Consider the following 27,995-nt stretch of genomic DNA (forward strand, 5'->3'; position numbering starts at 1 on the left):
CGAGGTGGTGGCAGGCATCCCATTCCCTTCCGCCAATCAAAATTCTTCTTTCGGATGACGGCGCCGGAATGCCAGAGTTGGCCAGGAGTTTGGAGATCTAGTTTCGCTATTTCACAGTTCCAGTGATTCACCCAGCTCCTTAGAGCAAATGGAGGAAGCCCAAATGAAACTCCCACTACAATTCAGTTGCAAAGTGCGCAATTTCTTCAGTTTATCTACAATTCCCCTGGTTTTCCCAAACTCACCTGCTGCTTCGAGATAAAAGCTCACTTTGCAGCTTATCTTGTGGGGGTGATTTCCATAGCTTTTTGACTATTTTGTAGTCCCCCAGAGAATGACCCCTTCTCCCTGCTTTTCTCCCCAAGAACGTGTCCCCATGTCATGCGGGTTAGTGCAGCAGAAATGTGCTCCCAGTGTCCGGAAGAACTGGGGTCCTCAGGCACAGCGCCTCTGAACCACTGGTCTCTGGAGCGGTTGCTGCTGAGGGGTTGCCCACCCATGGGTATTTGCACAGAGCATTGCAGCAGCTCTAAGTCGTTGTCTGGGCTCCAGGTTTGGTCCCTGAAGGACAGGGCAGCACTTCAGGTCTTGGTGGCTGCTGATCCCTGGACCTCTGCAGAGTTCTTCAGATAGTCGTAGACCCAGGGATCCACCCTGACCCTCCGTGGACCAGTCTGTCTCCTTGCTCTGCCATGGCCAGCCCCTAGTTCTTGGGTTAGCTTCCACTTAACAGGAAATCTGAGAGACACTGAAAGCTTAGGACCTCACTTTTCTTTCCACATGCTGGGGCCAGTTGCTATGGCCATCCCAGGACGATCATGGAAGCAGCCTCCGAGTACTGGGGCTCACCAGAATCCAGATGTGGACACAGAAAACTCCTTTTTCCCAGGAAGTTATCCTAACTTCTCCATGTCCCTCCCCAAGCACCAGGTGAAAGGTCTGGAAGTTAGGACACAGACATGGGTCTGGTTCATTCTGCTTCACCCTCTGGTTTTCCCTCTCCCCTCAAGAAACAGGAAGGTAGGAGCTTTTCTTTTACTTCTTCCCTCTACTTCAGCCATCAGGCAGCACACCCCATGACTTCACTGTCATACACCAAAACAGAGTTTTCTCTAGACTACAGAACTCAGAAAACTCGGTTCTCTAGCTGCTGCCTTTGAAAAAGGAGAGAATGGGGCACCAGGGGGGTTCCATCGGTTGTGTCTGACTCTTGATTTCGACTCGGGTCATGGTCTTAGGGTCATGAGATCGAACCCCATCTCAGGCTCTGCTGGGCATGGAGCCTGCCTGGGATTCTCTGTCTCCCTCTCCCTCTGCTTCTCCCCACCCTGCTCACGTGTGCTGTCCCTCACTCTCTCTGTCAAAAAAAAAAGAAAAGAAAAGAAAAAAAAGAAAGAAAGAAAGGAAAGAGAAAAAGGAACACTGAAAATAATAAGCCTGGTTTGTAATGGTATCGTATTGTTGTTTAAACTCATTTTGGTGAGCACCTGGGTGGCTCAGTCTCTAAATGTCTGCCTTTAGCTCGGGTCTTGATCCCAGGGCCCTGGGATGGAGCCCCGCATCGGGCTCTCAGCTCAGCGGGAAGCCTGCTTCTCCCTCTCTCTCTCTCCCTGCTTGTGTTCCCTCTCTCACTGTGTCTCTCTGTCAAATAAATAAGTAAAATCTTAAAAAATAAAATAAAATAAACATATTTTTTTCAGATCAGAAGCAGAATCCCCCCCCTCCTCCCCAACCTGCTCTCCTTTCATTCTTTTTAGAGCAAATCCCAGTATTTCTCTCCGCCCAATGGACATCTCAGCTAGACAAAGGCAAGGGTGAAATGCTAGGGAGGTGGAATTATAGATGATTTTTGCCCCTCCAGATTTTCCTATATTATCATCTAATAAAAGAAAGTCACTTCTATCGTTGTTATAATGTTCTATTTAAAATAAAAATAACTGGGGCGCCTGGGTGGCTCAGTGGGTTTAAAGCCTCTGCCTTTAGCTCTGGTCATGATCCCAGGGTCCTGGGAGCGAGCCCTGCATTGGGCTCCCTGCTCAACAGGGAGTCTGGGGAACCTGCTTCTCCTTCCCTCCTGCTGTGTTCCCTTTCTTGCTAGGTCTCTCTCTGTCAAATAAATAAATTAAATTAAATCTTTTTAAAAATAAAATAAAATACCCCTGGGGCTAATAATACATTATATGTTAATTAAATTTTTTAAAAATGCAGACAAAAAAATAATAAAATAAAATAAAACTAACTACCCTATCACCCCTGGCCCACAGTGCACCTCCTGTGTATGTGTGAGATAATCCACCAGGCACTGCGTGCGCTCGAAACCAAATCAGCCAAGCCAACTCTCCCAGGAGGGGGAAATGCAGCTATTATCCCCGGGCCACCCTGATCACAAGCCTCCAGCCTGGAGATACTCGAGCCTGGGGAACGGGGCACAGGTTGTGCACTGCTCCAGGCTTAGCTGCTGTCTATCGGGTTCCAGAGGATCTCTGAACAAAGGGATTAGGGAGGAGTGGTAGTCCTTAGGCCTGACAGCCTCAACACCCCGTTTCTGAACTACAGATAATCTGGACCCACTGCCCTTGCCCAACATGACTCTGAGTTGCCCAACATCTAAAGAATCCATTGCTCTCTCTCCTAGTCCCGAGTCCTGAAGAGAACCTGTTCCCCTTGCAGAGAGTGTACGGTGGACAAGGGGGTAGCCTGAAGTGTTATAGGCAAGGGCTGGCTTCGTTCTTTTGACATGTGGGGCTGGTGAAGCCGGCAACTGGCCACAAAGAGCTTGGGGAGTCAGTTCAAGGGAGCACAGCCCCTCCCTGCACACCAGGCCCTCCCCTGCTTCAGCCTCCCCACCGCCCCAGATGCTCGCTCTGAATCACAGGCTGCTGCCAATTACAAAAGGACTCTTAACTCTGCTTCGCGGCCCCTTGATTGATAGCACTGGTGAGTGAAATTATAAGCCTTAATGATCACGTTAATTTCTGGGGAAAGGGAAGCGGTCAGAAGAGGTTCTCAATCACAAGCGCCACAATCAGCTGGGTGAGTTCAATGACAGGCCAGAGCAGGGAGAGAGGGGAAAGAATTAACTTTTTTAAAGGTCATCAGCAAGTAGTGGGAGAGTAACCAGGCATCAGACGATCCTGGAGCCTGGACGCGAACCCCCGGCCCGAGGCTCCTGACTGAGGGTGGGCCTCGCGGCTTCTCCTCCTTAGCCTGGCTCCCAGGACGATGCCCAGACTCTGCCCCCAGAGATTCTGCTGTCACCGTGCTTGGGACACGGCTCAGACACTGACAGCTGTGAGGGCTTCTCATGGGATTCTTGGAGCAGCCAAGATGGAGAACGACTTGTCTAAATGAAAGGATCTGGGGGCAAGTAGTTAGGATTGAGCGCATCTGGGGATCCGCTTAACCTGACTGGTTTTTGCCACCGAGGGGACTTTCTTCTGCTGGTCTCCTGACCCCACCTGAGGACAAGAATGAGAATAAGTCCCCCTGGCTCTCCTGAGAATCAAACCTAGGACTTCAGCCTTCTCGAAGCACTGACCCTACTCACAGTTTCCCAGGAGAGCATTGCAACACCGGGGTAGGTCAGGCAGCTGCCCAGGCGATGTGGCAACATCCTGGTTACCACATTAGGGAGACTGCCTTGTGCACGCGGCCGGGGAGCCCAGCTCAGCAGTGGCGAAAATTCTGATGACCCTCACTGATGGTCTCTGTACTGGTCAGCAGTCTTCAGAGCAAACAGCCACTTCACGTCCCAGTACAGGCTTCACAAATCTGAAAAGATTATTTATGGGGCACCCAGGTGACTCAGTTGGTGAACGTCTGCCTTCGGCTCAGGTCATGATCCCAGGGTCCTAGGATCGAGTCCCGCATCTGGCTCCTTGCTCAGCGGAGAGCCTGCTTCTCCCCCTGCCTGCTTCTCCCCCTGCCTGTGCTCTTGCTCTGACCAATAAATAAGTAAATAAAAATCTTAATAAAAAAATAAAAAGATGATTTACAAATACATATGAAATAAAACAAACCATGCGTCCTTTGTGCTAAAGGCACTGGGGTTCATCAGAGAGGGTCATTGTTCTTCAATTTTTCCTAAATGATTATAAAAAATGTTACTGTAAAATGAATGGCTTGAGATTCTCAGAGCAGCATCTTAGCCCCAGAAAGTGGCTGCCAAGCTGCTTCTACATTATCTTTAAAAAAAAAAAAAAAAATCATTCATCTACTTTCTCTCAACCTGCCTCATGACATGGGTACACTCGAACGCTCACCAGAGAGGTCTGGACTGAAAAATTGGGGGACTTGAGCTTGACGGTGGACAGGCTGAGACCTCCTTGGCCAGCCAGGGAAGCAGTACAGCGGAGGCGTGTCCAGCACAGAAACACAGACGCGCTCTGTATTTTTCTAACAGCTTCTGAAGTGTTCATCAAGCCCGTGTCTGATTAAGCACTTTTAAATTCTGAGCAATGAAATGGGCCCTCTCATACCCTCTTGGCAGGAGTGCACATTGATCCAAACTTTTTGGAGAGCCATTCGGTTGTATGTACCAAAATTAAAAATGCATATAATCTTTGACGCAGAAATGCCACTTCTAAGAATTTTTCCTACAGAAATACCCCAAGTCCGTGGATGTAGACGTGGAAAGATGGTTCTTGACAGTTTATTACAGTGAAAAACAGCACGTAACTTAAAGTCTGTCAGTGAGGAATTAGTTGGATCAACAACAGTTAATCCATAAAATGGAATGCTAGGCAGATGTTAAAAAGAATGAAGCAGAGCCACGTGTACCCCCAGAAGAGAGAGCCAAACACACAAGAATAATCTGCAGAAACGTAGAGGGTTTCCGTTTTTATAAAGATTAAGGACGGCAACCACAGTTCACATCTCTGGTCAAGGGGTTCAGTTTCTAGGCTCCTAAATTAGACTGAAAACCCTAAATTCGAAGTGAAATAATTTGGGAGCGTTATTGACTGAGCTCCTGAACTCACCCACTGTTCTTTCTCTTCCCTAACATCAAAGGACAACTAAAAGCAATTCAAACACAAAGGTAAGACTGCTCACCTAATTGTCACAGTAAATAACTAATACTTTTGAAAAGCAACCCTCCCAGATGTAGAAAAACCATGTGTTGAGAAAGAGCCCAGAAGACTGGTTTTTGGCTGCAGAAGTCACTTGGCTAGGCCCACCTCCTCTTGTTTGTGTATTCAAATTCCATACATTGGAATGGTCTAACTTGAACTTGTATGTCCAGAGGCCCCTGTGACACAGCCCCTCAGCCCCTTAGCACCAGCCCGCAGAGGATACTTGCCTTAAGATCCAGGCAAGCACTAAGGTTCTTAGAGCACCGAAGCCGCAGCCAGCAGAGATCCCCGAATCCCAGAAGAGAGTTTTTAACTCTGGGCTTTTTCAAACATTGAAAGCCAGCTTTGATTCATGCTTACGCCCCAGACAGGCAGTTCCAGTGGGAATGTGTTCTAGGGCAGGTCCCACGAAACTTACTCCCTCTTAACTTTACGGAGATGGTTTTCAATGGATTAAAATAGATTCTGTGTTTGTGACAGATTTTAGTACAGGTCGGTGATACCCCTCTGTCCCCCTCCTCAGAAACATCTCAGAAACATTCTAGCATCTTCTTGGTACCTTTCACCAATGCACACATTCCCAAAGGTAACCACTATTACGGAGTTAGTGTTTATCCTACTCATGTTTGTTTTAAATATTTATGGTATATTTATATATCTATAAACATAATCTGGTATTGTTCTGTAGGCTTTAAACTTTACATAAACACCAAGCTATATGTCTCCTTTGTGATTCACTTCCCACCCACTCACACACTGTAGTTCACAACATGGACCCTTGATGAATACATTGGTTCCAGGCTACTCGTTTTAAATGCAAACCTTCTACAGAATACTATATATACTGCAAGTATATATTGTCCACTGGTGGACATTTTCCTCTTCAAACATGAGCAGTATTACAAGGAACGTTCTTACACACATCTTTAAGTACCTTGCTTTTCTCTAAGCCTCGCTTCTCCTCTCTGTGGACTCAGCGCAGGAGTGCCCAGCTGGTTGTACTTCCATACAGGCAATCTTTAGGATCAGTTTAGCCAAGAGTCGCTAGTCTGCTCCAGGCCCTCACTGGTGCTGTTGCCCAGGAGGACCCCACAGCGCCCTTGGCCTTGGGCACTTCTGATTTCCGCTCCTGGCCGCTGACGTGGGAGCAGCCGGTGGCAGTGGGGCCGGTGCCCTGAGATTTGCTGGGAACATCTGAACCCTCTTCCTACTGCTCCTTCCACATCTTACTCACCGATACAGACCTTCATACTCTATCTTTTGTCGTCACTAAATGATTTCAAGTTCCTGATCAGGACTGAAATGCTGGCAAGAGAGTTAGAGGAGTGAGTGAATGAAGACTCTGTTAAGCGTCTTTCTTCTTCACACAGCAATTTTTCTAACAGATGCAATTACATTTGAGAGCTGCAGAGAACGGAATCTTATGTTTTATTTCTTTATTCATCATTTTACAAATGGGATTCACTGTAAAAAGGAAATTGCCTTTGTGGTTCAGTTCTCCAGGCTGGGGTGCTCCGAGGTTCAATTTCTACACCAGCTGCCACAGCCACCTCGGAGCTGGGGGCAAGAACCAGCCAGGGAGGGAGGCTAAGAAATCAGGGAGCATTCCTTTAAATCCAATATATTTTTATTCTTTGTAAATACAATGAGTACAACCTTTTAACTTCACAAATCAGTTAATTCACTTTGTACAAGAAAAGTTTTACTCATCCTATGATAGTCCAAGTGCTGAATATTTTTCCTCAGTGCTAGTACCTAAGAAATCAAAATGTGAAAAGTACAGCAGCTATTTTAAAATGGTTGTTTCTACATTTCCATAAGTATAGATTCATACCAAAGGAGCAGCTTATAGTGTAGGACGGTGTGTGTGTGTGTATGTGTGTGCGCGCGCGCGCGCGTGTGCATGTGCATGCGTGTGTTCAAGGCTTTACTAGAAACCGGTTTTCGGAAAGGCATTGAAGAGTCTCAGACTGTAGCCATGGATCGATCAAGAAACCTGTTAGCCTTCATCTCCATGCGGTTCCTTCTGGCGTCATGTCTCTGTTCAGCTACTCTGCTGTGACTTGCTGAAACACGAGTTTGGACCCCCATCGCCTTTGGTTTCAGCACTTTGATAACGGGACAGCGATCTCCCTCTGCCTTCACCTCCGCTTTATTTGGTTTTGCTGTTTTTATCCATCCTCCGTCAACTTGCGTTCTTTTTAGTCAAGCTCTTCTATTTTTGAGATGTTATCCAAGCTCAAGTCCTGGTGTGAATCTCATTTTCATCCACTAGTTCTTTGGATGAGGTTGCCTGGCCTATGGTACTGAAGAGAAGGAGGAGGAGGAGGAGGGGAAGAAGGGAGAGAACACAAGAGAGAGAAAGGAGAGAAAACAGAGAGAAAACAAGTCTCACGGCATAAGCTACCTTTCATTTACTAACTCAGTCCGGAAGGCCACTTCATGATGTATTACGATAGAAGAAAAACTTTTGATAAAACTTTTGATTGAAAACCTAACCATTATTTTTAAAATAAATTCTCCAACGTAAAATAGTTCTGAAGGCTGCCGTATGATGTTATACACAGAGCTCTATTTGGTTACCCAACTTCATATGCTAAAAAAGAAAAGGAAGTTCTATGGACGGTTCAGCTTTTGAGAGTGCAGCCCGGTCTTCCAGGTAAGAGGCAGGATGGCACGGCCTGCAGCAACCCCCCCCCCCCCGATCTGGCCCCCCTCCCAGGGCGCGGCAGCAAGGAGTTCTCTCAGCTCCGGTGGTCCTGTGACGCCCCCTTTCCTTCCCTGCTGCCTTACCCTGGGGGAGGCAGCAGGTCAAAGCAACTGGAACTGTTTTGCGTCCATTGGCATGTTTTTCTGAAGGCTACACATTCCCAGGTTTATGCTTCCTGAAGGGTTTGTTAGTTGAGGCTTGTTCTCCGCGGGTAGAAGTTCATCAGCCACTGTCCCATCCTGAAAAGCGGGGACTCAGAGCTTAGATATCACTGGATTTGTACATATCTGAAAGCAGTCTTGTAATGGGCACGTTGCCGATGGTTTTTTTGAAAAACACTTCTTCTATGGTTGATGGACTAATAGAACGTAAAGCTGGCAAAAGCAACAGGAGTTTTCCAAAGCGACAGGGCTGCGTGGGGTATCTGGAAAAGGAGAAGCCATAAAGCAAGGTAAGATCCATTCCTCATGGAAATTCATATCCCATGCTTGAAGACACACCCTCTTCCTGGCTGGGCCTCTGTACCACCCCCCTTCCCTGCAGCGGAGGGCCCCACAGGTGCTACTGGCCCTGCTCTGCAGGGTGAACAGCCGAGGCAAGAGCCTAAATGACGCGGCCCAAATCACGTGGTGACTGTCTCTACATCAGGCAAAGGGCTTGCGTTTTTTTTTTTTTTTTTTTGGATGAAAAGTAATTTTTTAAAAAGATCTTATTTATTTATTGACAGACAGAGATTACAAGTAGGCAGAGAGGCAGGCAGAGAGAGAGGAAGGGAAGCAGGCTCCCCGCTGAGCAGAGAGCCTGATGTGGGGCTCGATCCCAGGACTCTAGGATCATGACCTGAGCCGAACGCAAAGGCTTAACCTACTGAACCATCCAGGCACCCCTGGATGAAAAGTAATTTTTATTTTTAAAAAAGATTTTACTTATTTGCAAGAGAGGGTGGTGACAGAGAGAGCACAAGCAGGGTGAGGGGCAGAAAGAGAAGCAGGCTTCCCGTTGAGCAGGAAGTCCAATTTGGGGCTCAATCCTGGGACCCTGGGATCATGACCCGAGCCAAAGGCAGATGCATAACCTACTGAAGCACCCGGGCGCCCTAGAAAAATAATTTTAAGAAACATGGCGCCAAGTTCAGGTCAGATAATACACTGAAGTCTGCCAGGGCAGGGAATCACCATGCTGCTGAGGATAAAGGGTAGCGCTAACATCCACATTTTCTGATTCACAAGGCTCCTTCCTCAGGCTCGTTTCCTCAGATAAAATGGTTTCCTTTTCTAAGCCATTCTCCAAATTATTATTCAGGCATTACACTTAGTCACTCTCAGGAATAATTCCGTCCTTATTACACTGCAAATTAAAGACTAAGTTCTGTTGGGTGGTATGCCATCCAACTTTCATGTCAATGAAATTGGCATATAATTAAAGATGTGAGAAATTGCTTAACAATTTCCTCTCTTGATGTCCAACATACGTCTGTGCTCAGATGGGCAAGTTCAATTTTCTGCTGCCCTTAGATGCCTGTAACCTCACCGTGGCCCAGATGCTTCCTCCATTAATTGTTTGCAATCAGCTACCTATGTATTTCTCAAGGAGGGCTCCCTCCTCCACAGCACACCACCCAGAAGACTGAGCTCCAGGGGCACCTGTCAGTAACCAAGCCAGGTTTAACCCCTCCCTGGCCACAGAGGGCTAGAACCTGATAGATACCAAAATTCACTCATAAGAGCTAGGTAGCTGAACGCTGAGTTTAACTGACCAGTAATGTCAGCCTGCAAATAGAATCGAGTCATGATCACTCTTAGCTTTTGGCACCCGGAAATCCCTCTCTTCAACCTGATACCAGGCTGATAATTCTGTCTGGGCCTCTGAGAACCTCATTTGGCTGTTTGGCTGCCCAGCTTCATTATCACCCATGGACAAGGAATGGAATGGAAGGAACCCCCAGACCCACATCTCCCTTCTACCTGACTCTCTTCAACAGCTCTGCTTCCCCTCCTGGGGTCAGGCTGAGGAGTGAGAATCCTACAGTGGGTGGGAGGCCATGGGATGCCTAGACAAGTCTCCGCTATGTCTGTAGCCATAACCCAACATGCTGGAATTTTCCCATGGTGAGGAACCACTGTGGGAAGTAGTAACTTCCAGAAAGGATGGATTTTGGAGAATCCATAGACCATTAAATCTTGACTTTCTGCATGGAAATTATCCACTCACCTACTCACCCACTTCTTTTATTTCCTAGTTAGGAAGGGGCTGGTTAGTCAACAAGGATGAACTGTCTGTTATATGTGGAGTCTTGTACTACCCAGAAACAGCAACAGCGTGTGTGTGTGTGCGTGCGCGCGCACGCGCGCGCATGCGTGCGCACGCGCACGCTCATGTGAGGCAGAGAGAAAGAGTGCCTAACTACTCAATATTATTTTTTAGAATATCTATTTCCCTGATTTTGTCCATTAGCAAAAATAACAAGAAGCTTTCTTTTCAGGCATAAGTGTTCTGTGTCTGTCACAGATCCGTGTTGTTTGATCTTCAGTTATAACATAGTTTGTGTGAAATGCCAATTCCTAGCCTTTTCCTTATGTCCTAGATAATTAGAGAAGTAGCCTACAGAGCTGAGTTTGCAATTTTTAACAATTAATGTATAATTAGCTCAGTTTGCAATACTGACTTTTCATTTCAATTTCAGATTTTATTTTTCTAGACAGGAAAGTGCTAGAGGAGAATATTCTCTGATTGAAGGAGCTAAGAAATGAGGCGTATGCAGTTTTTCACCCTATGTATGACTCTAGGTATTAATATTAATTACAGGGGCACCTGGGTGGCTCAGTCAGTGGAACATCTGACTCTTGGTTTCAGCTCAGGTCATGATCTCAGATGGAGTATGGAGCCTGCTTAGGATTCTCTCTCTCTCCCCCTCCCCCTTCTCTAAAAAAAAAAAAATAATAATATAGCTATAGCTCATATTGTGAACTAAAAATTCCTTGTCAAAGCAAATGTGATCCTTCAATAAATAATCTCCTTGTTTTGAGGCTGGGGAGAAGTAGTATATTTGCCATTTTGCTAAAGAAGACTTTTGTTAATTTGTGGTTGCACTCTCTCAGGTCACCCTAGAAGAAACTTCTGGTGGGCCCTGCCCTCTCAGACTCCCCTTCCTGGACTCTGGCACCTCCCACAGCACCTCTGCTGGCTCTCCTCGAAGCCCATCTCCCCTGCTGAAGGCCCGTCGTTCAAGGATCAGCTCACATGTTGTCTTCATTCCCTCACCAACTAGAATTCGTCTCTCCCACTGCCCACTTTACCTTTTCTCTCTTCTCTGGTCTGAACTGAATGCACACTTGTGTCTACTGCATGCAGGGATAAGTGGGAAGTGTCTTGCTCTCTCTGGTGTCCCACCATGCTCACCAGGAGCCCTGCGTGGAGGCTTGCCTGAATCAGTAAGTGGGTGTCACATTCTTGTCAGTGTGATGTTCTTTACACCTTAATGACTAAATGTCGGAGTCAGTCATGATATACAAGTGAGTCTGTAGTGGGCAAAAAGTGCCCCAATTACGTACTGCTCCATTTTATAATTTTGAACAAAGATGAAGTGTTTACCGTACATTTGGAAATTTAACACGTATTTATAATTTTTAAAAAACAGCACTTTGATTTGGAAGACATGTACCCAGGCACTATCACTCAACAGAGTTTCAGTGATATTCCATAGACAGGAACGGGTTTATTCGTTAGTTTTCAAAGGAGGATTTATGACAGAAATAAGCAGCTTCGTAGCAGAAGCTCTGTGTCCCCCCCCCCCCCCGCCCAGTGAATCCAACTGACTTGGGATTTCTCCCACCCCTAGATGAGGAAGGCACGAGTGGCCGGAGCCACTCAATTTATGACTCCCAGCACTGTGTCTGTGGGTGATTTTGAGATGATGGAGAAGGTTTCCATGGGCTCCTTTCAGGGTCAATCTAAGAAGAAATAATCATAAGCAACTCTATTCTATTCTATTCCTCAGATCTATTGCAATCCTAACTTACGAAGCTAGCAGTGTTCTGTGACTCTTTAAAAGTCTTGCCTTTCTTCATTTGAAAATGAAATCAGAGTCTATATACCTCTGGGTGGACTTGTCCACTGGTGGGCCAGGAGGAGCACCACTGGAGCCCCAGTGGCTGAGAGTTTCTACACGAGCCAAGAACAGCCTCTGCCAATGGGCTCTGCTTGGCCAGAAGTGGCCATGACTCAAAACAACTTAGTGGATACCAGTCACCAAAGCCAAACAACAGTCATGACAGGGTTACAAATGGCCTCTCAAGGATGATGCGACCACTCTCTAATAGATCAGCTAACAGATCACAACACTTTGGCCTTCATTTTTGACCCTTCCCCTATCAGGTCCATTTACACAAATGTGTCCAAATGTTTTGATGGATCAGCTTGTTCCGTGTCTGGCAATGCTTTCACTTTGCTCATCTAATCTGACCGTCTCCTCTCAGCCACCTACGAGGTAAGTAAGGCTCTAACTATATTAGCGGGCGGGCAACAGGGTAATTGGTCACAGGATTTGAACTGGCTGACTCGGGCCTTTTCACACATTCACAATGGAAGCGATTTTCTGAAGTACCAGGTCAAAGCAAACAAGAGTCACCTGGTATGGATGTAGCTGTTGAGGGTTAGCTGGGCCTCATCTTGAAGGGCTGCAATGGCGGCAGCATTCCGGAAACTTCTCAGCTCAGAACCACTGTGTGTAGGAACTAGAAACAAAGACGGGAGAAGCTGTGAGAAGCAGCGCAGGAAATGCAGACGGGAAAGCACCTCCCTGGAAATGGCTGGCCGGCTGGAGAACAGGTAGGGCCCCCACCACGGGAAACGGGGCCAGTCCCCGGTATCGGCTCCCTTAAAAGACCATCCCCCCTTTGTGCAATGATCAGTCCGGACCCTGAGGTGGCTGAGTGAGGGAGGTGGCAAACCCAGGGAAGGAGAAGAGGCGGGGGTCTGCGTCAGCTTACCAGCTTTGAAAGTGACGATGCATTTCAGACAGGCGAATTCGGTAGCATCTAACCGGAGTTGTCTAAATCGAGCCACCACCTCCTGTAAAGCTTGTATTTCAGATATGATCTTGTTCAGCTTCTGGGAATCTGTGTTGTCACCGTTCATGCCTAGAATAGAAATATGGAATAAATGCTCTAATATGAAGGCATTTTCACGATTTAATATTGATTTTTGACAGAATTCTGCATATCAATATCTATTCAATTGTCACTCTAAAATATCTGATTCCATGTAAACCGGCTATATTGTATGAAAGTTAATATAAAATCTTCTCTTGGATGATAACAAACACAGTAATTTGCATTTAAATAACAATGCAAGCAGTCATGAATACAACAAAACAACATTATTTGCATTTAAATATAGATTTATAAATGACAGGTATACTCTATTGTTCAGCAGGAATTTGTTATTCTTTACATGTTGTTCTTTTTTCAGTAATGTATTTTTATGGTAATTTCTACAACAAAGTCATTAAATTGTGCAATTCTTACCAGATACAGCCAGTAGAGTGTTAGCATCAACCGGAATGGCCCATTGTGCTATTCCTAGAACAAACAGTTCTCTCCAAGCATCTTCCAAAAGCATCAGCTGTCATACAATAGATGTATAATATAATATAGTGTGTAATTTATAAATTTATAAACAATTTCAATATGTAAATTTCCATTATTTTAAAAAGTGTTTTAAATGCCTGTCTTGGTAAATTTTCCTCTGAATATTCCAGCTTTTCCTTTATTTTCCACATTTTTCCTTTTTGAAAAGGTGCCTATAGATAAGCACAGGCATCTGAGAGTCAGCCATTCCAATTCCCCAAACTTTGCTTCCTTTGGAAAAGGGTTTACCCTTCTTGGCCTTGAATCTATTCATTCCCGACCACCTAGAAACTTCTCCAGAGACCCAGGCTCTATGAAATGCCACCAGCAGCTCAGCAGGCAGATCCCCTTCATATAAAATGCTGATATTATCAGGGTTGAGGATTACAGACTAAGCGTGCAGATCTGGGCCCCCATCTTCCTAGAGGGTTGGGGGGCTGGGCTGGGAGAGAGAGAGAGAGAGAAAGAGAGATCACTAATTCCCAAGAGGCATGCAGGGAAATCAGGGTGTAATTATGTTAATAGGGTTTTGCTGAGTTTACCTCATCTCACTGCCTGATTTTTCTGAGACTCATAAGTGGACAGCATCAAGGTGCTTGTCATTTTCACTCTAATAAAATGTGCTACTGAATATTTAAAATGAAAATCTGACTCCTTTTTCAAATTAATATACCGGATTCCACTTCATTGTAGTTTGCTTGTTGTTGAAGGGTTTCCACTGAAGGGCTAAGTGGCAGACAGTAAGTAAATTTTGTTTCTATTAACGAGTATACAAATACCTGTTTTCAGAGAAAGCAGCCAGTACACATACACGTGGGCTCGTGCGCGCACACACATACACACACACACACAGACACACACACAACAAATGGTTAGAGTCAACATGCAACTCTGGTCAAAGACACAACCTAACTATTTTGGAAAAAAGAAATCTGTTTTGAAAAATCTCTCACAAACCAGTCAGTTCTGGATGATTTATGTGAAAGTATTTCCTTTTGGGAGCTAAGAGCTGAATTGTGAAGGCTTGTAACCAAAATCACAATCAGACCAAAAAGGTTTAATTTTGAAAATGCTTTATTTTTAGTTTTATTGCATTAGGTACAGAAAATAATACTTTAAAATGCAAGGTAAACAATATCTAATTCTCACCATGTCTGAAAGTCCAGGCTATGGAAAAGAGAACATCCCATGCTAGAAGATTAAATGTTTTGAGCACATTGCTAGGTCTCTCCATAGGAAACATACTTCATATTAAAGGGCACCATTATGCTTTAATTAGGTATAAAATGAATTAAAGAAATAAGCCACTTGCTTTCAAAACTACTTATTAGCCTTTTGAGAAATGTGTCATTAATTTCCATGAATGTACTGGTAACGTCTAATGCTTACGAACACTTCATTTTCTTTCTTTCCCTTAAGATTAGAAAAATTCTGGCAGACGCTATCCCTGCGATTTCTAACAACAAAATTTCCGGCTTGTGGTAAGATGTAATTTTTAGCAGCATATACTTCTCTCTCTGACTGTCATTTACAACCACAGAATTATGCACAATGCCCATTTGTTTACGAAATCTCATAAAGGACTTCAAGAAGCAAGGGAGATCCTGGCCTGTGGGAGGTCTGTCTGCAAGGCAGCCCATACCCATACGTGCTCATCAATTAGTGGTCAAAGCAATGAGTACCACAGTGGAAAATATAAAGCTGTGAACATAAAACAATGAGACTAGCTCTGAAAATCTTACAGGCAAATACGATCAACACTTACTTCTGCCAGGTCCAATGTTCTTAAGAAACACTGTTTTATTAGCAATTTTACTGTCATTAAGATTTTTAAAATTTGTGATTAAATTTGGTGTTTCAATGAAACTTGAAAAAAGAGAGCTAATGTTTTTGTCTATTTGTTTTTCATAGACCAGATCCAACTTTCCTGAAATAACATAATTATGCTTCTTAGTAAGGATTCCATAGCTAGATATTTTGAACCCATCGTAGGAAGCTGACAAAAATCGTTTCCTCTTTGCCGTTAAGAACAGACGCCTGGCCTTGGTGATTTATCCAGGTAACCTCCAGGTTCATGAGACTGACCACTGTTGGTTTTTTGGTTTTTTTATTTTGTTTTGGTTTTGTTTTTTCCCCCAGTCCCCTTCCCCAAGAGCTCAGTGCCCTCCTGGTCATACCTGGTCCTGCAAAGATAGCGTGGAGAAAGCTGGTACACTCTTAGCCCACTTGATACTCATGAACAGAAGCCTGGCAGCTGATTCACACACGGACTCCGTGGCCACTTCGTACAGATACATTGGGGTCCCATTCACTTCGTGGGGATACTGAGCAGGGAAGAAAGAGAAACACCACGGAGTGAGGAAACCACAGCTTTGCAAGAAGAGCCAACCTTTTAATTTCCTAATTAGACTGGGGAAGGAGATAGGCATTTGGATGTTCTGCTTAAACACGCAGTTGCCATCGGTAGACAAAAAAAACCACAAACATCTATATCTATAGAATTTGAGAAATAATAACCATTGGGAAAGGCCCATTTCCAGTCTCTGGGGGCCTGTTCTTCCAGAGGGGCATCTGGCTTTTCTATCCCCTGCAGCAAATTTTCCTCCAACTGAGCCAAGTGCCAGGCCTGTCTCCCAATTTAGACAAGAGCTGCTTGCATTTGTGTAAATAAAAATAGATGTGAAAAAAGTATAAATTAATAGGCATCCCAAACACAAATATGCATATGAGTATTTTTAGAAAGGATTAGTATATTATGGAAATATTTCAATTAGACATCTTAATCATTCACAGAGCGTCCCCATTCATAACTGACAACATATTCATAACACTACTTTCCCAAGCTTATTATACACATCAAGGGTAAGAAAGCAATATTAAATATTGTGCTTGTGCGTGTGCCCAGGTGTTTGGCTTCCCTGCAGTTTGGGGCTGCAGCTGGCCCTCCCCTTCGCGGCCTGGAGTGGGTGCTTTGGGTAGGTACCAGCTGGAAGCCTGGAAGGTAGTCCCTAGGTGGCAGCCTTCTGAAGTGTTCAGGCTGTGGCCCTTCTCAACAGAGACTCAATCCGGGTAGAAATACATGCATCTCAGAAGGGAGAGAGGAAGACGGAAGACGCAGCCAGCTTCCTCAAACCGTCCTAACAGGGTGCGCTTCCCTTGTTGGTTGTTGCTGCATTAGGGACCCTATAGCTTTGCCCCAGAAAAACAGATCTCTGCGATATGCCACACGGGGACACCTCTCTGCCAGCTGCAGCCAACTCCTTTTCCCTAAAAACAGAAGTGCTCTTCCGGCCTCCAGAAATACCTAGGTTGCCCCTTGGTTCAGCCAGGACTCCACCCCACTTGGCTTTTTTTTTTTTTTTTTTTAAGGGGCAAATTCCTGGGCCCCACCTCAGACTTGCTGGAAGGGACTCTCTGGGAAATGGGGCAGAGAGTTCACGTGTGTAGCCAGTCCACCAAAATTTGGACACTCCTGGCTTAGGCGGCGAGAGTGGGGGGCCGACAGCTCCCCGCAGAGCCCGACCCAGCACCCCGCGAGGTCGCTCAGTCTTTGGCTCCACCCATCCTAGCGCCGAAGATAGGGGCGCCCCGCCCCCGCCCTCAGCCAGCCGCGGGGCTCCTTGGGGCCCAGCAAGGACACGGACCTTGGGCGTGGGCTGAGCCAGGCTCACGAGAGTCTGCCGCTCCGGGGTGGCGGACACCGCGGCCAGCTCCAAGCCGTGGGGTTCGAGCTGCGTGACTGCGGTGAAGAACGCGGGCGCGGGCAGCGCCGCCGAGGGGAAGTGCGCAGCCGCCCCGTTCTCCTCCTTGTGTCCGCGGAAGTAGAGGGCCACCTGCTTGCGAATGGTGGACGTCCGAGGCCCCCGCTCGTGCTGCACGGCTGCAGAGACAGACAGATGGGCGAATGCCCAGGATCAGAGACTCGACCACACTTAGCCGCTGCCGGGCTCTGGGGCCAAACGCCACGCCTGGGCAGGCAGGGTCACTCGAGAGGTGAAGACAGGGAGGGACAGGGAATGTGCGGGCGGAGGGCGCTCCAAGGTCGTCTGCCTCTTACACCGCAGGCACGAGAGCCCAGGCTGAGGGGAGAAGCCGGACCCAAGTGTCACGATAATGGCCAAACCTCCAGCAAGACTAGGCCTGTTCTCTTGTCCGTTCAGGGCTCTGCCCTACCCAGAGGAGGTCGCAGAGGAACCGGAGACCCTGAGGGTGGGGAAGCGACAAAGGGGATCCGGAGCCCTGTGCCCAGCCAGGCACTGCCTTCCCTGCACAAGCATTTCCCGGTCAGCCCAATGGTGACTCCCCCCACCTCACCCCCCGCCCCGGGGAAGTGGCGTTTGGCCTCCGAGGGCCTCAGGAGCAAAGGACCCGAGGGAGAGCCCGTCTTGGAGTGTGCTGGAGGAAGGCAGGGGAGATGTGACAATTACCGCCAACAGTTTAAACAAACAAATTAATTCAGGGCAATCTTCCGCTCGCAGAGCTTGACAACTTGTCAATACACGAGTTCAACAGGTTGGACGTTCCCTCCTGCTTCCTGCGCTGCTGAGGAAGGAGCTCTCCCCAGTGGGCTCTGTGCCTCCTGGAGCTGCCACCCGGCCCGGACTGTCGCCAAGGCAAACTCTCTCAACATCCTATCCTGAGGCCCCATTCCTCCCTCCTGGCCATGACCCCGGCCTGGGGGCTGGCCAGGCCTGGGGCGCCCTCGCCAGGCCACCACCGGGCTGGCACTCGGCCTGCGCTCTCATGCTCTAGCTCTTGCTGTGCGCCTTTAAGGTCCTTATGAAAGTCAGCTGTGCGAGGCACCCACAGGCGTCTCCCTGCCTCTCCAGCCCCTTTTTGTAGAACCGAGAGAAAAAGCCCAGATCTCCACAATGGCTGTCCTGGTTTGGGAGTCTTGATGAATTAACAAACACAGGCTTGAAATTCCGTGCGCTTGTGTCTCTGCCCTCCCTCCTCCAACAGTCCCCTAGTCCCCACAGTCTCCAACCTCGGAGACCATCCAGATTTCGAGATCCTGCGGAAGGCTAACAGGCGTAGGCTGCAAGGAGAGGTGAGAGGAGGCATTAGGATCCAGGAAATCCGCAGGAGTGTCCAGCAGAGTGACTTCCCCCAGAGTGCTGTCTTCATGGGGGTGAGGAGGTTGCAGGGTGCAAGTTCCCTATGTGGGTATGGACCATACCTCTAGAGTTCAGTGGGATGGGGATAGGGGCTCATGCAGAGAAACAGATAAGACTGAAAGTTGGAGGCCAATTCCCAGCATCTGGAAAGAAGTGCTCTAGAGATGATTTACATGCATTGGAGTGCCATGTATTTTCTGTACATATAATTTACTTACTAGTCAACCAACATTAGAGAAATAAAAAGCTGTACTGATTACCATCTTTGTTCATGTTGACTTCCAAACACTTCTTCAGCCGACACGCCCTGCACTGGTTTCTGTGCGTCTTGTCCACCGGGCAGCCTCCCTGGAACAGAGCACAGAAGGTCAGCGGCCCCCAGGGACTTTAGACTGGAGATGTGAATGCCGTTTTGGGGGAGACGTGGAGGCAGGAATGGACCCTGCCACCCATCTGGGAGCTGCAAGCCTGGGGCCCCAAAACTCGAAGGCCTTGGGCATGAACAGGGCTAGTTAGGGAGAGGGCCGGGATTTCTGGGGCTATTCAAAAGGAACAGCCCCCAACCTTGCAAAGGTGGACAAGGAGGAAGAGTCCTTCCCCAAGCAGGCGAAGGGTCAAAGCGCCTGGATTGCCTGACTTTGCAGCGTTGGGAGGACAAGCTCTAGAGAGGAGCTTCCGCCAGGCTCAGAGGTGGTGGAACAGGGCCGAGATGTTTCAGGACCGAAGACAGCGACCGGACCCAGAGGAGGAGGCTGATCAGCCAGGATTCCCACCACTCTCCCCTCCTGCCAACTATTCTTTCCACCTTCAGGTTTCGAGTCTACCTCTTTCTGTCACTTTGGGGCGGGGCGGGGGGGCATTTATTTGTCGGATACATATTTCCCATTTAGTCTTCACTCTCCTGTTTCCTCACTCTTGGCTTTGTACTTGAAGCCATCCTTCTAACCAGCATGTTAATGTTGTCTTAAAGACTGGGCTCAGCCCAGATTGATGGAAACACAGCCATTCCTGGAAGGTGAGGCAGGAGCCAGAGTGGTTAGCAGGGCAAGGCCTCCAGAGGTGAGGATGAGAAGGGAAGAGCCCAAGGCCTGGGCAAAATCTTGAAGTGTTCACTATGTAAATATGACCAAGAAGATAATGTCATGGACTGTCTGACAAAATGATAATATGGACTGAGAATATTAGCATGGTATCTGAGGGGGGGTGTGCGGAGAGCTAATTACTGCCTTAGAAATATTTATTTGAGAAGCACGAAAATGTTTTACCTAATGCAATTTTCGGGAAAAAATACTGGCTATTACAAGAGGAAATTTACAGAGAAAGTTTCCTGTGGAATTCATTCACTGTTAAGTGTTATTACTGAGGGAACATATACACATAGATACATAAAGAGTCATATCTACACATACACTTTACACACCAAAAATATATGTTTGGTGCTCTCCTGTATTTATATGACTTGCAACTGTTACAAGTACCGTGGGAATAAAGAGAATAAAATAAATGTATTTTTATTTTCCTTCATAATCTAAAAAACTCATGTAGTGCGAATTGTGGATAGGCACATTTTCTGAAATAGCCCTTAAGAAAAAAATGACACACTTGAATACCCTTTTTTAAAAATGAGATCCCTTCTGATTTAAAATATGTTGAGATATTTAAAATAAAGACAGCGCAGAGGTTTGTAACAATTTCTGTATGTCCTCATTACTGTTAATAACAAATTGGAACGTTATTTATCTAATCTTAGAATACAAGAGATAAAGGAAATAGTTTTTGCTCTCCAAATGAATTCTTCAGGGCATCTTTGCTGGCCAGTGAGATAGCTCAATGTAAAGAGGGTTAAAGAACTTGTTATTAATTGCAATCGTATGTCTATCCTCAAATGTTATCTTCCTAGCATTCTGATAAACAAGCTAATGCAAAATGGAAGCCTTCACTTGTTCTTAGGAGCGTCTTCAAATCAGATCAAATGTGTATAAATATCCGAAGCTTGAGAGAAAGATGAGTGCTTGAGCTCAGCCCATTTATTCTCTCGGCAAGGAGAGGACACCAAGCCTGATGAGTCTATTATCAGTCCTTTACAAGGACTTGGACTGACATCAATATGTTCCAATTGATAGCCAACCCCTTTGAAAATATCAAGCATTAACATCTGAGATTTTGATTTCCTAATTCTGTGCATTGCATAAAATTAAAAGGTAATTTAAGTAGAAGCCTGCTCAAATCTGATAACCCACAGTAATACCCTATTCCTGTGGATACAGTCCTGCCTGAGTATAATGTGATGTGTCCATATGTTGAGCCAGAGCTCTGTGCCCATTTAAACGGGTACCAGGGTTGGAGTTCAAAATACCTTATCCAAATGTAAGTATCTTCTTGTTCTTGTTGATAATCCAAATCTATGGGAAATTGACATGAGCAGACATAGCTTTAGCTATGCTCCAGACAATATGTGTGTGTATGTGGATACCATAAATATTAATTAGTGGAAGTATTTTACCATTTTGGTTACCAAAGGATGACTTCTGACTATTACACTCTCCGGGGTCTTCTTGGGAGTCAAGGTGTTGGCTCTGTGCTGACGGTCTGCGTGCCTGGCTGAGGAGAAGGCAATGTGGGACCAAAAGGCTGATCTCCCTCAAATGGGACAATTACTGAGCTGGAAACTGAGTCAGGGGGTTCTACTTGTTCTGGAAGCTCTGCCTCACTCTCAGCCCATGCTTTAACTCCCTTGTCTTTCCGAGGCAGTTCTGCCAGCTCCATCCCAAGACACAACCAACCAGGCCCTTCTCAGCAGCAAAAGAGAAGATACAGGAGCCCTGGAGAGGATTCTAGCTACCCCTTCCTTGAGAACCTTCTCTTCTTGCTCACTCTGCCCTTTCCTGACAAGGCAGAGCTGAAGTCTCATGGAGGCTGCAGCCCCCCTGCTCCCTTCAGAGCGGTCCTGCTTCTCCCAAGTTGAAAGGACAAAGCCCTTCCCGCAGCAAGTCCTGTGTTCCAGGTGGCCACACTCCTCTCAGGTGTGCCTGGGACGGATGCCTTGTGCCTTTTACTTCCACCATGGCAGGCAGTGGTCAGGGCACTGAGCTTGGGCTGCGGCTTGGGGGCAGAGGCGGGGTAGGGTACAGGCAACATAGCACAGCCTTTTCTCCAGCTTGCAACGTGTGGTTTGGATTCTAAAGTTCCTTAGGTTCCCTGGGCTGGATTTAAAGCCACCGGGTGTGGGTCCTACCCAGTGTCAAAGTGTGTGAGAGGATTACAAAAAGCGGGGAGGGTGGGTGTGTGCGCGCAGGGAGGAGCCCGGATTTCAGATGTGCCCCTGCAAACTCTTGTATCTGCCCTTACCTCTTCCCGCCTTTCCCACGCGGAAGGGCCTCTGAGAGCTGAGGCGGGAAGGAGGGGAGAGGAAGGGAGAGGTCAGGACTCGGTCTCTCCTCTGCAGCTTGGAAACCCGGAGGAGGCCTTGGCACAAACAAAAGAGGGGGAGGCAGCCGAGGGGAGCCGGGCAGTGCAGCCCTGGCCGAGCGAGGTACCTGGTTTCCAGATTTGCAGACATACGTCCTATTCCGCCGGATACTCCGTTTGAAAAACCCCGAGCAGCCGTCGCAGGCGTAGACCCCGTAGTGTTTCCCCGAGCTGCGGTCGCCACACACTTTACAGGGGATATCTAAAATTCGGCCTGAGATCGCAGGGAAGACAGGGGAGGGGGAAGGGGCGAGAGGGAGAGGAGGGCGGAGAAGAGGGAGGAAGGGGAGCCGGAGAGAGAGATGCTAAGCAATCTGACCTCTGAAGGGATTAGCACCGAAGCTGCGGTAAAAGCAAATAATGAAGTGATTTTATAGCCAAACTTTTTTTCCTTGAGCAAGTGTCAGTTTCCTACAATGAGCATTATTCATGCACCGCTACATGTATTTGGGTCTCTTCTAATCGCCGAGACCCATTTTGGAATAAAAGATTACAGCAGGCCCGGGCGGCAGCACGGCCCGCCGCTGCCTTTCTGCTCCGCGGAAAGTTTGGCCGCCTCCCTCCCCCGCTCTCGCATTTAACAGAGAAAGTTGTTAGCGCGCGAGGAGACAAACTTGAAATGTAAAAGGGGAAAGAAGAAAAACAAACACGGCTGGAACCGGGGATGGCAGCTGGAAGGCAATCGAGTTTTCTCTGAGCTGCCGGGCGGTTGTTATTATTAGGATTATTATTGTAATGCTAATACTAGGATTATTAATGATAATAAGGGTAGTGGTAATTGCCCAACTTTCGCTTTACCTATTTTAAAAAATGCTTAGTGGATCGCTTTTGAGAAATTATTTCTTTTAGGAAAAAAAAAAAAACATTTTCCCCCCAAAGTAACTAGCACCGGGCTGGGCAAATGAGGGAGTGGCGCGTGCGCGGTTCCTTCCCAGGTTAGCGCGGGACAGCCACCCCTTCTCCCTCCGCACCCCAAGTTCTTGCGCAGAGACCTACCTCCTCACACTGGATCCCGGGTGGGGCCCTTCCTGCCTGTTTTTCCTCCGCCGTGGAAGGGTGATGTTTTAAAGGCCCTAGCTGGTTTCTCTAGACTGCCCGTGTCCACCCCTGGTGGCCTCGACGGTCGCCTGGCTTAAGAGAACTTTTCTTGGAATCCCCTCAAGCCCGGGGCGGCTACGGACGGACCTTGGAGGAACGTTCGGGGGAGGTGGTAGTCCAACATTCCCGGGGAGGGAACTCTTTTGCTCTTAAGGTTCAAGAGTCCAACCAGCCCGAAGCCATTCATAGGGGCTTAGAAATCTTTATTCTTGCAAACAAAGTATTAAAGTACGAACACTTTGATAATAGTAATGACGGTGGTAATAATTAACTTATTTACATTGAATTTTCCCCTCGCGACTCCACCCAAGGCCTCCAGTCTGGGCCCGAAAGGCCTCCTCCGTGAACCTGGACAGTTGCTGTCCCGAGCACTCAGGTTGGGGAACGCTACCAGGCTGGGGTGCAGGGCGGCGAGTCAGACCACCGGGCCAGGGTACTAGAGGAAGAGAGGGTGCCACGTGGGGAGGGCCTCGAGGTCTCAGAAGTGGAAACTTGCTCGTGGATTCCTAGGCGTCCTGGCAGGCGGGGATCCCTCCCTGAGCAAGGCCTTGGAGGAGCTGCGGGGGGCCGGGAAGGAGGGGGGCATGGAGAGCCCGGCGGCCAGGGTGGGGGTGGGGGTTCGATAACGACCAAGCTCGGCCGGGGTAATTACAACCCCGCCATAGCACCTGCCTATAGAGCCACCAGTGACCCGTCAAAAAGAGTAGCATGGGAATTCAGACGGCGACAAAGGCCGGTGGGGGAGGCGCGCAGCGGAGCGACCACCGCCTTGGAGCCCCCTTTCCCGTAGGGTGGGAGGAAAGGCTGTGCTTGGTGGGGGGAGGAAGCCGCCGGAGAGAGCCAGGCAAAGCCACAGCGGGGCTTGTCTCTCACCCCCTTGGGCCTGTCACCTTGCCCATGGGAACTCACAGGCACCCAGCAGCCGGGGACGCGAGCTCTGCGGCATCGCACTCCCACTGCAAACAGCAAACTTGGTTTCCTTATTTTGCAACCATCCTTCCCAGCATGACACGCGCCCTCTGGCTGAGCTGGGGTCCATGTTTGGGATTCAGCAGTCCTGTCGCCCCAGCTGTCCTCTTCCCGGTGGCACTTTGGATGATGCCAAGATGAGCGCGCAGGAGCAGCAGTGGTGGTATTTCTCCCCCTCTTCCGCACCCCCCCCTTCCCATCCAGACAGGAGCACAGGGACACACCACATCTCTGGAGAACCTCATGCGGTGCAGGGAGGACCGGTGCGGGGCGGGTCACCCTTCTCCAGCTGGGGGCCGGGGTCGGGGCTCCTCGACAGTCGCCCGGCAGGGCCACCACCGCTGCGGGTGGGTCCTGCCTCGGCGCAGACTCCTGGGCCTCGGCTCCCGGGGCAGATTAGAGGCAGGCCGACTGGCCCGGGGCGGGGCCCAGGAGCGAGAGACGCGAAAATTCCGGGGCAGAGCGGGTCTGAGCCTCAGACTCCGCCACCCAGCCACGTTAAGGTGACTTGGGGTCACGAGACAAGCTGGTTGACCCCGTTGCAAAGCTCCTCTCATTTAGCAAACCGAGCGAGCTCCGACGTGAGGCAGGCGGGAGTTTCCTGAGGCTGGAAAACCGTTCTTAACTTCCCTCGCCAGGGGGTCCCCTCGGGGCTTTTTGTGTGTCATAATTGCCTAAAGATATATGGCAGCTTCGATTACTGTAATTACCATCAGAGGCTGTTGAAAGAAGTTAGTCTGGGCTGCAGGGGTGACTGGCCGGGGTCTTGTTACCACCCAGGCGGGGCTCCCGGGTGACATCGCTCTGCCCTCCAGCTGTGCGAAACCCAGCGAGGCGGGGGCTGCAGACCTCGCGGCCCGGCTCGGTCCTGACCTCGCCCGCTGCGCGCCGACCTCCTCGCCGCCCGGGGCCCGAGGGCCTCAGTTTTCGGGCCCGGCTGCCGCCACCTGTCTGGAGAAGGCCGGGATGCAGCGGCGCGGCGGGCGGGGGCAACCTTCCTGCGGGCCTGAGGAACTGCCACCGCAGCGGCGGAAACCTCCTCCAGGTCTCAGGCTTCCGAGGCCGAACTCGGGCTCTTGGGGAGTTGGGGAGCTCCCAAGTTTCCCCAGCATGTCATCCAGCCTTTTCTTCCTGAGTGCGGACGGCTCGCCTGAGTCCCCGTCCACCGCACGCCGGTGCGGGCCCCAGCGAACCGAGCTTCCCGCCGGGCCCTTCCCTCTCTTCCGAGGCCTCATTTTTTCAAGTATCCCCAACACACAGCAACCCCGGGGCTCCGCACCCCAAGTGGGCGAAGGACTCCGAGGCTCCTTACTTCTAGGGAAGGAGGCGAGGGCCTGTCACGGAGAGGTAACAAGGAGGCCTGCGGAAGGCCGCGGGCTCTGGTTTCTGCAACTGGGGCTCGGAATGCAGCAGGAAAGGGTTCCTTCTGCACCTCTTGGGAAGGACCCCACATGCCAGAACGCGCACGGGCTGCAAAAAGCGAGCCCACCTCGCTTCCCAGAGACTAGAGCAGCAAGGGCCAGCGTAGGCCGAGGCTATCTGGAATGCCAGGCCTCCTCGAGGGTTGGCTCCGATTTCGGCGGCCGCAAAGTTTCCTTCTCTCTTCCCTCTGCCCTACTTTTAACATTCTCCTTTTCTCTTTTTGGTTCACATTCACTTTACTTGAATTTTTAAAATGGTAACACCCAAACCAGAGCAAACGTTTAAAGTGAATTGCTTCCCACTTACGTGGGACTTCAGCATCAGTGCTCAGAAGTATCTTGGATTCTCCCAACTTTCAAAGACTCGGGACAATGAGGGCGAGTGAGGGGAGGGGGTGTTTGAGGAAAGCACGGAGTGCCCAAAATGCTATGGGCGAAGGCAAAAGGGCGGTTAGAGAACTCCGGGGCCGTGGGGACTGCGACAGGGGCCACCCCCGCCGTGGGCCCTGGAAAAGGCAGCCCCCGGCCACCGGAAGGCGGGAACTGAAATGCCCCCGGGGAGATCCAAGCCTTGCGGCAATGCCCGCCCAACGCCGGCTCGGGCCTCCACATTCTCGGGTTCCGCGGGCACTGGGCCGGCAGATGCCCTCGCGCGCACACTTAATCCCGCACTCCGGCATCTAGGGGCAGTTAGAGATCAGCCGGGGCTCGGCATCCTCAAGGGGAGCCACCAGCTAGGCAAGTTTGAGGAAGGAGAGAAGCGCGCGAAGGGAACAGGCCTGCCTCTGCCGAGCTCCGCTCGAAAAATCCTTGGGATTAGGGATTTGGTCCCCTCTTTGCTAGAGCGGTTCGCCATACTTTAAATTCCCCAGTTATGACCTACGCGGATTTAGGATTAAGGAAAATGTGACTTTTAAGTTGTTTCTGCTTCCCAGTTTGCAGGATTATTTGAAATAGCTAGAAACGGGGTGCAAAGCATTCCATTCAAATCCGCTTTGCGCAGAGTTGCTTTTGCGCGCTGGAGCTCGGAGTTTTGAGCGAGCGTGTTATTGTGCTGCCGCCTGGAGCTGCGGCCTAGTTCCCGCCCCCGTCGCCCCCCATTTCCCCGCACCTGGCGGCCAAGCGGAGACAACTCGCGCGACTGGTGGGCTGCTTGGGTCTCAACCTTCCTACCCTACCAGGGCGGGGGTGGGGAGGTGGCAGGGGGAATCCAACAATCCAGAGGTAACGAAATTCTTCTTCCCTCACCACGAAACATCCCGACTCACGGTCTACAAGAAGCTGGGCCAAAGCGCACACGCCGCCGGAGTCCCTTTCCCCGGCGCGGAGCTGCAGCGCTCGGAGCAGGACCTCCCCGGCCTCCCCGCCCACCCACCCCAGGCTGCGCTGCTGAGCCCCGCGGCGGCCCCAAAGGTACCCACTTGTTGATCCGGCCGGCTTGCTCATGCTGGCTGTCCCCGGGCGGAGCGGTTGGTGGGCGCTGCCCGAGTCCCGGCCGGCAGCGCCCGCCTCGCCGCCGGGCGCCGCCGCTCTCCAGCCGCCCTCCAGCCTGCAGGCTCCCGGGCCGGACAGGTGGGTGTCGGTTGCGCGCTGCGCTGCTCCCTGGGCACTCAGAATTCGTTCCACGGTGGGAATTTAAGCATCCTCAAGTTTCTTCCCGGCTCTTGCAAAACCGCAGCTGCTGGGAATGTTGCTTGGTAGGGACACGCGCATGGACAGACAAACGGAGAGACGGACAGGCAGATCGAGGAAGATGGGAGGAGGACAGCAAGAGAGGAATAGTGGAGGACAGAGATGGAGACACGAAAACGGTCTTCCTACGGTGCAAAAAGGAGAAAATCCCTCTCTTTCCCCATTCCTGTCTCTCAGTCTTCAATTTCTCCTTCTACATTAGGCATGCGGAGTGTGGCCAGATCTCTACAGAGCGCTGCTCTTTTAAGGAAAGAAGGAAAACACAACCGCGGTCTCTCTCAGGCAGATGGGCTCCGCGCTGCCCAAACCCGAGAGCGGAGTGGGAAACTAGATTGCTGGGAAGTCTTCCGAGGGAACAGGCGGCCAGGTCCCGGTTTCCGGGGAGAGCCGCGCACAGAGCAGCAAAGGGTCCCCGAAGTTCATTACCCCGTGACTTTGTGCTTGTCGCTGCGGGCTGGGTCCCCTGTAATATCTCCAGAAGCGCTCTGACAGGCAGCCGCGGGGAGGGGAATAGGGCGTCCCTGGCCCACTTAGCTTTTCCCCCAACTCCTGGCGGGGTCTGACGTCAGCCATGTGCGGGGAGGGGATGGGAAGAGGGAGGGGGTTAAATGCTAATGATATTAATGAACCTCCAAGCGGCTCCCAAAGAAAATGCAGGCGCTGTCGGAGCTGACGAGTGAGAGTGTGAATATGGGAGTGTGGCTCTGTGCGTGAGTGCTGGTGAGAACCGTGCTGCTCTTGTAATAAAAATGAATTATTATATTTCATGGCAAGGGGGAAGGGGAGGGGAGATGGAGCATTCTCAAAACGCTTTCCCCCTT

General features: G+C 49.5%; 1 protein-coding gene across 1 annotated transcript; it reads right to left on the reverse strand.

Moving 5' to 3' along the window:
* Nucleotides 1-6,681: 6,681 nt before the first annotated feature.
* NR2E1 (nuclear receptor subfamily 2 group E member 1) lies at nucleotides 6,682-27,716 on the reverse strand. The gene is made up of 9 exons (XM_004753455.3): nucleotides 26,904-27,716; nucleotides 22,063-22,208; nucleotides 18,787-18,874; nucleotides 17,054-17,289; nucleotides 15,587-15,733; nucleotides 13,308-13,404; nucleotides 12,771-12,920; nucleotides 12,410-12,515; nucleotides 6,682-8,206 (listed from the first exon to the last, which is right to left on the reverse strand). Exons 1-9 carry the CDS (start codon nucleotides 26,926-26,928, stop codon nucleotides 8,044-8,046), a joined length of 1,158 nt encoding a protein of 385 aa, XP_004753512.1. The 5' UTR covers nucleotides 26,929-27,716; the 3' UTR covers nucleotides 6,682-8,043.
* Nucleotides 27,717-27,995: the final 279 nt, after the last annotated feature.

Source organism: Mustela putorius, unplaced genomic scaffold (genome assembly GCF_011764305.1).
Source record: "Mustela putorius furo isolate JIRA1106 unplaced genomic scaffold, ASM1176430v1.1 tig00000450_pilon_pilon_pilon, whole genome shotgun sequence".
Classification (NCBI taxonomy): Eukaryota; Metazoa; Chordata; class Mammalia; order Carnivora; family Mustelidae; genus Mustela; species Mustela putorius.

Coding starts and splice junctions, on each gene's coding strand:
- NR2E1 (XM_004753455.3), bottom strand. CDS start 26,928: ATGAGCAAGCCGGCCGGATCAACAA. Junction 18,875..22,062: donor TCTGCAAATCTGGAAACCAG/GTACCTCGCTCG, acceptor GCTCTGTTCCAG/GGAGGCTGCCCGGTGGACAA. Junction 8,207..12,409: donor AACAGCTACATCCATACCAG/GTGACTCTTGTT, acceptor CTCCTTTTCCAG/ATACCCCACGCAGCCCTGTC.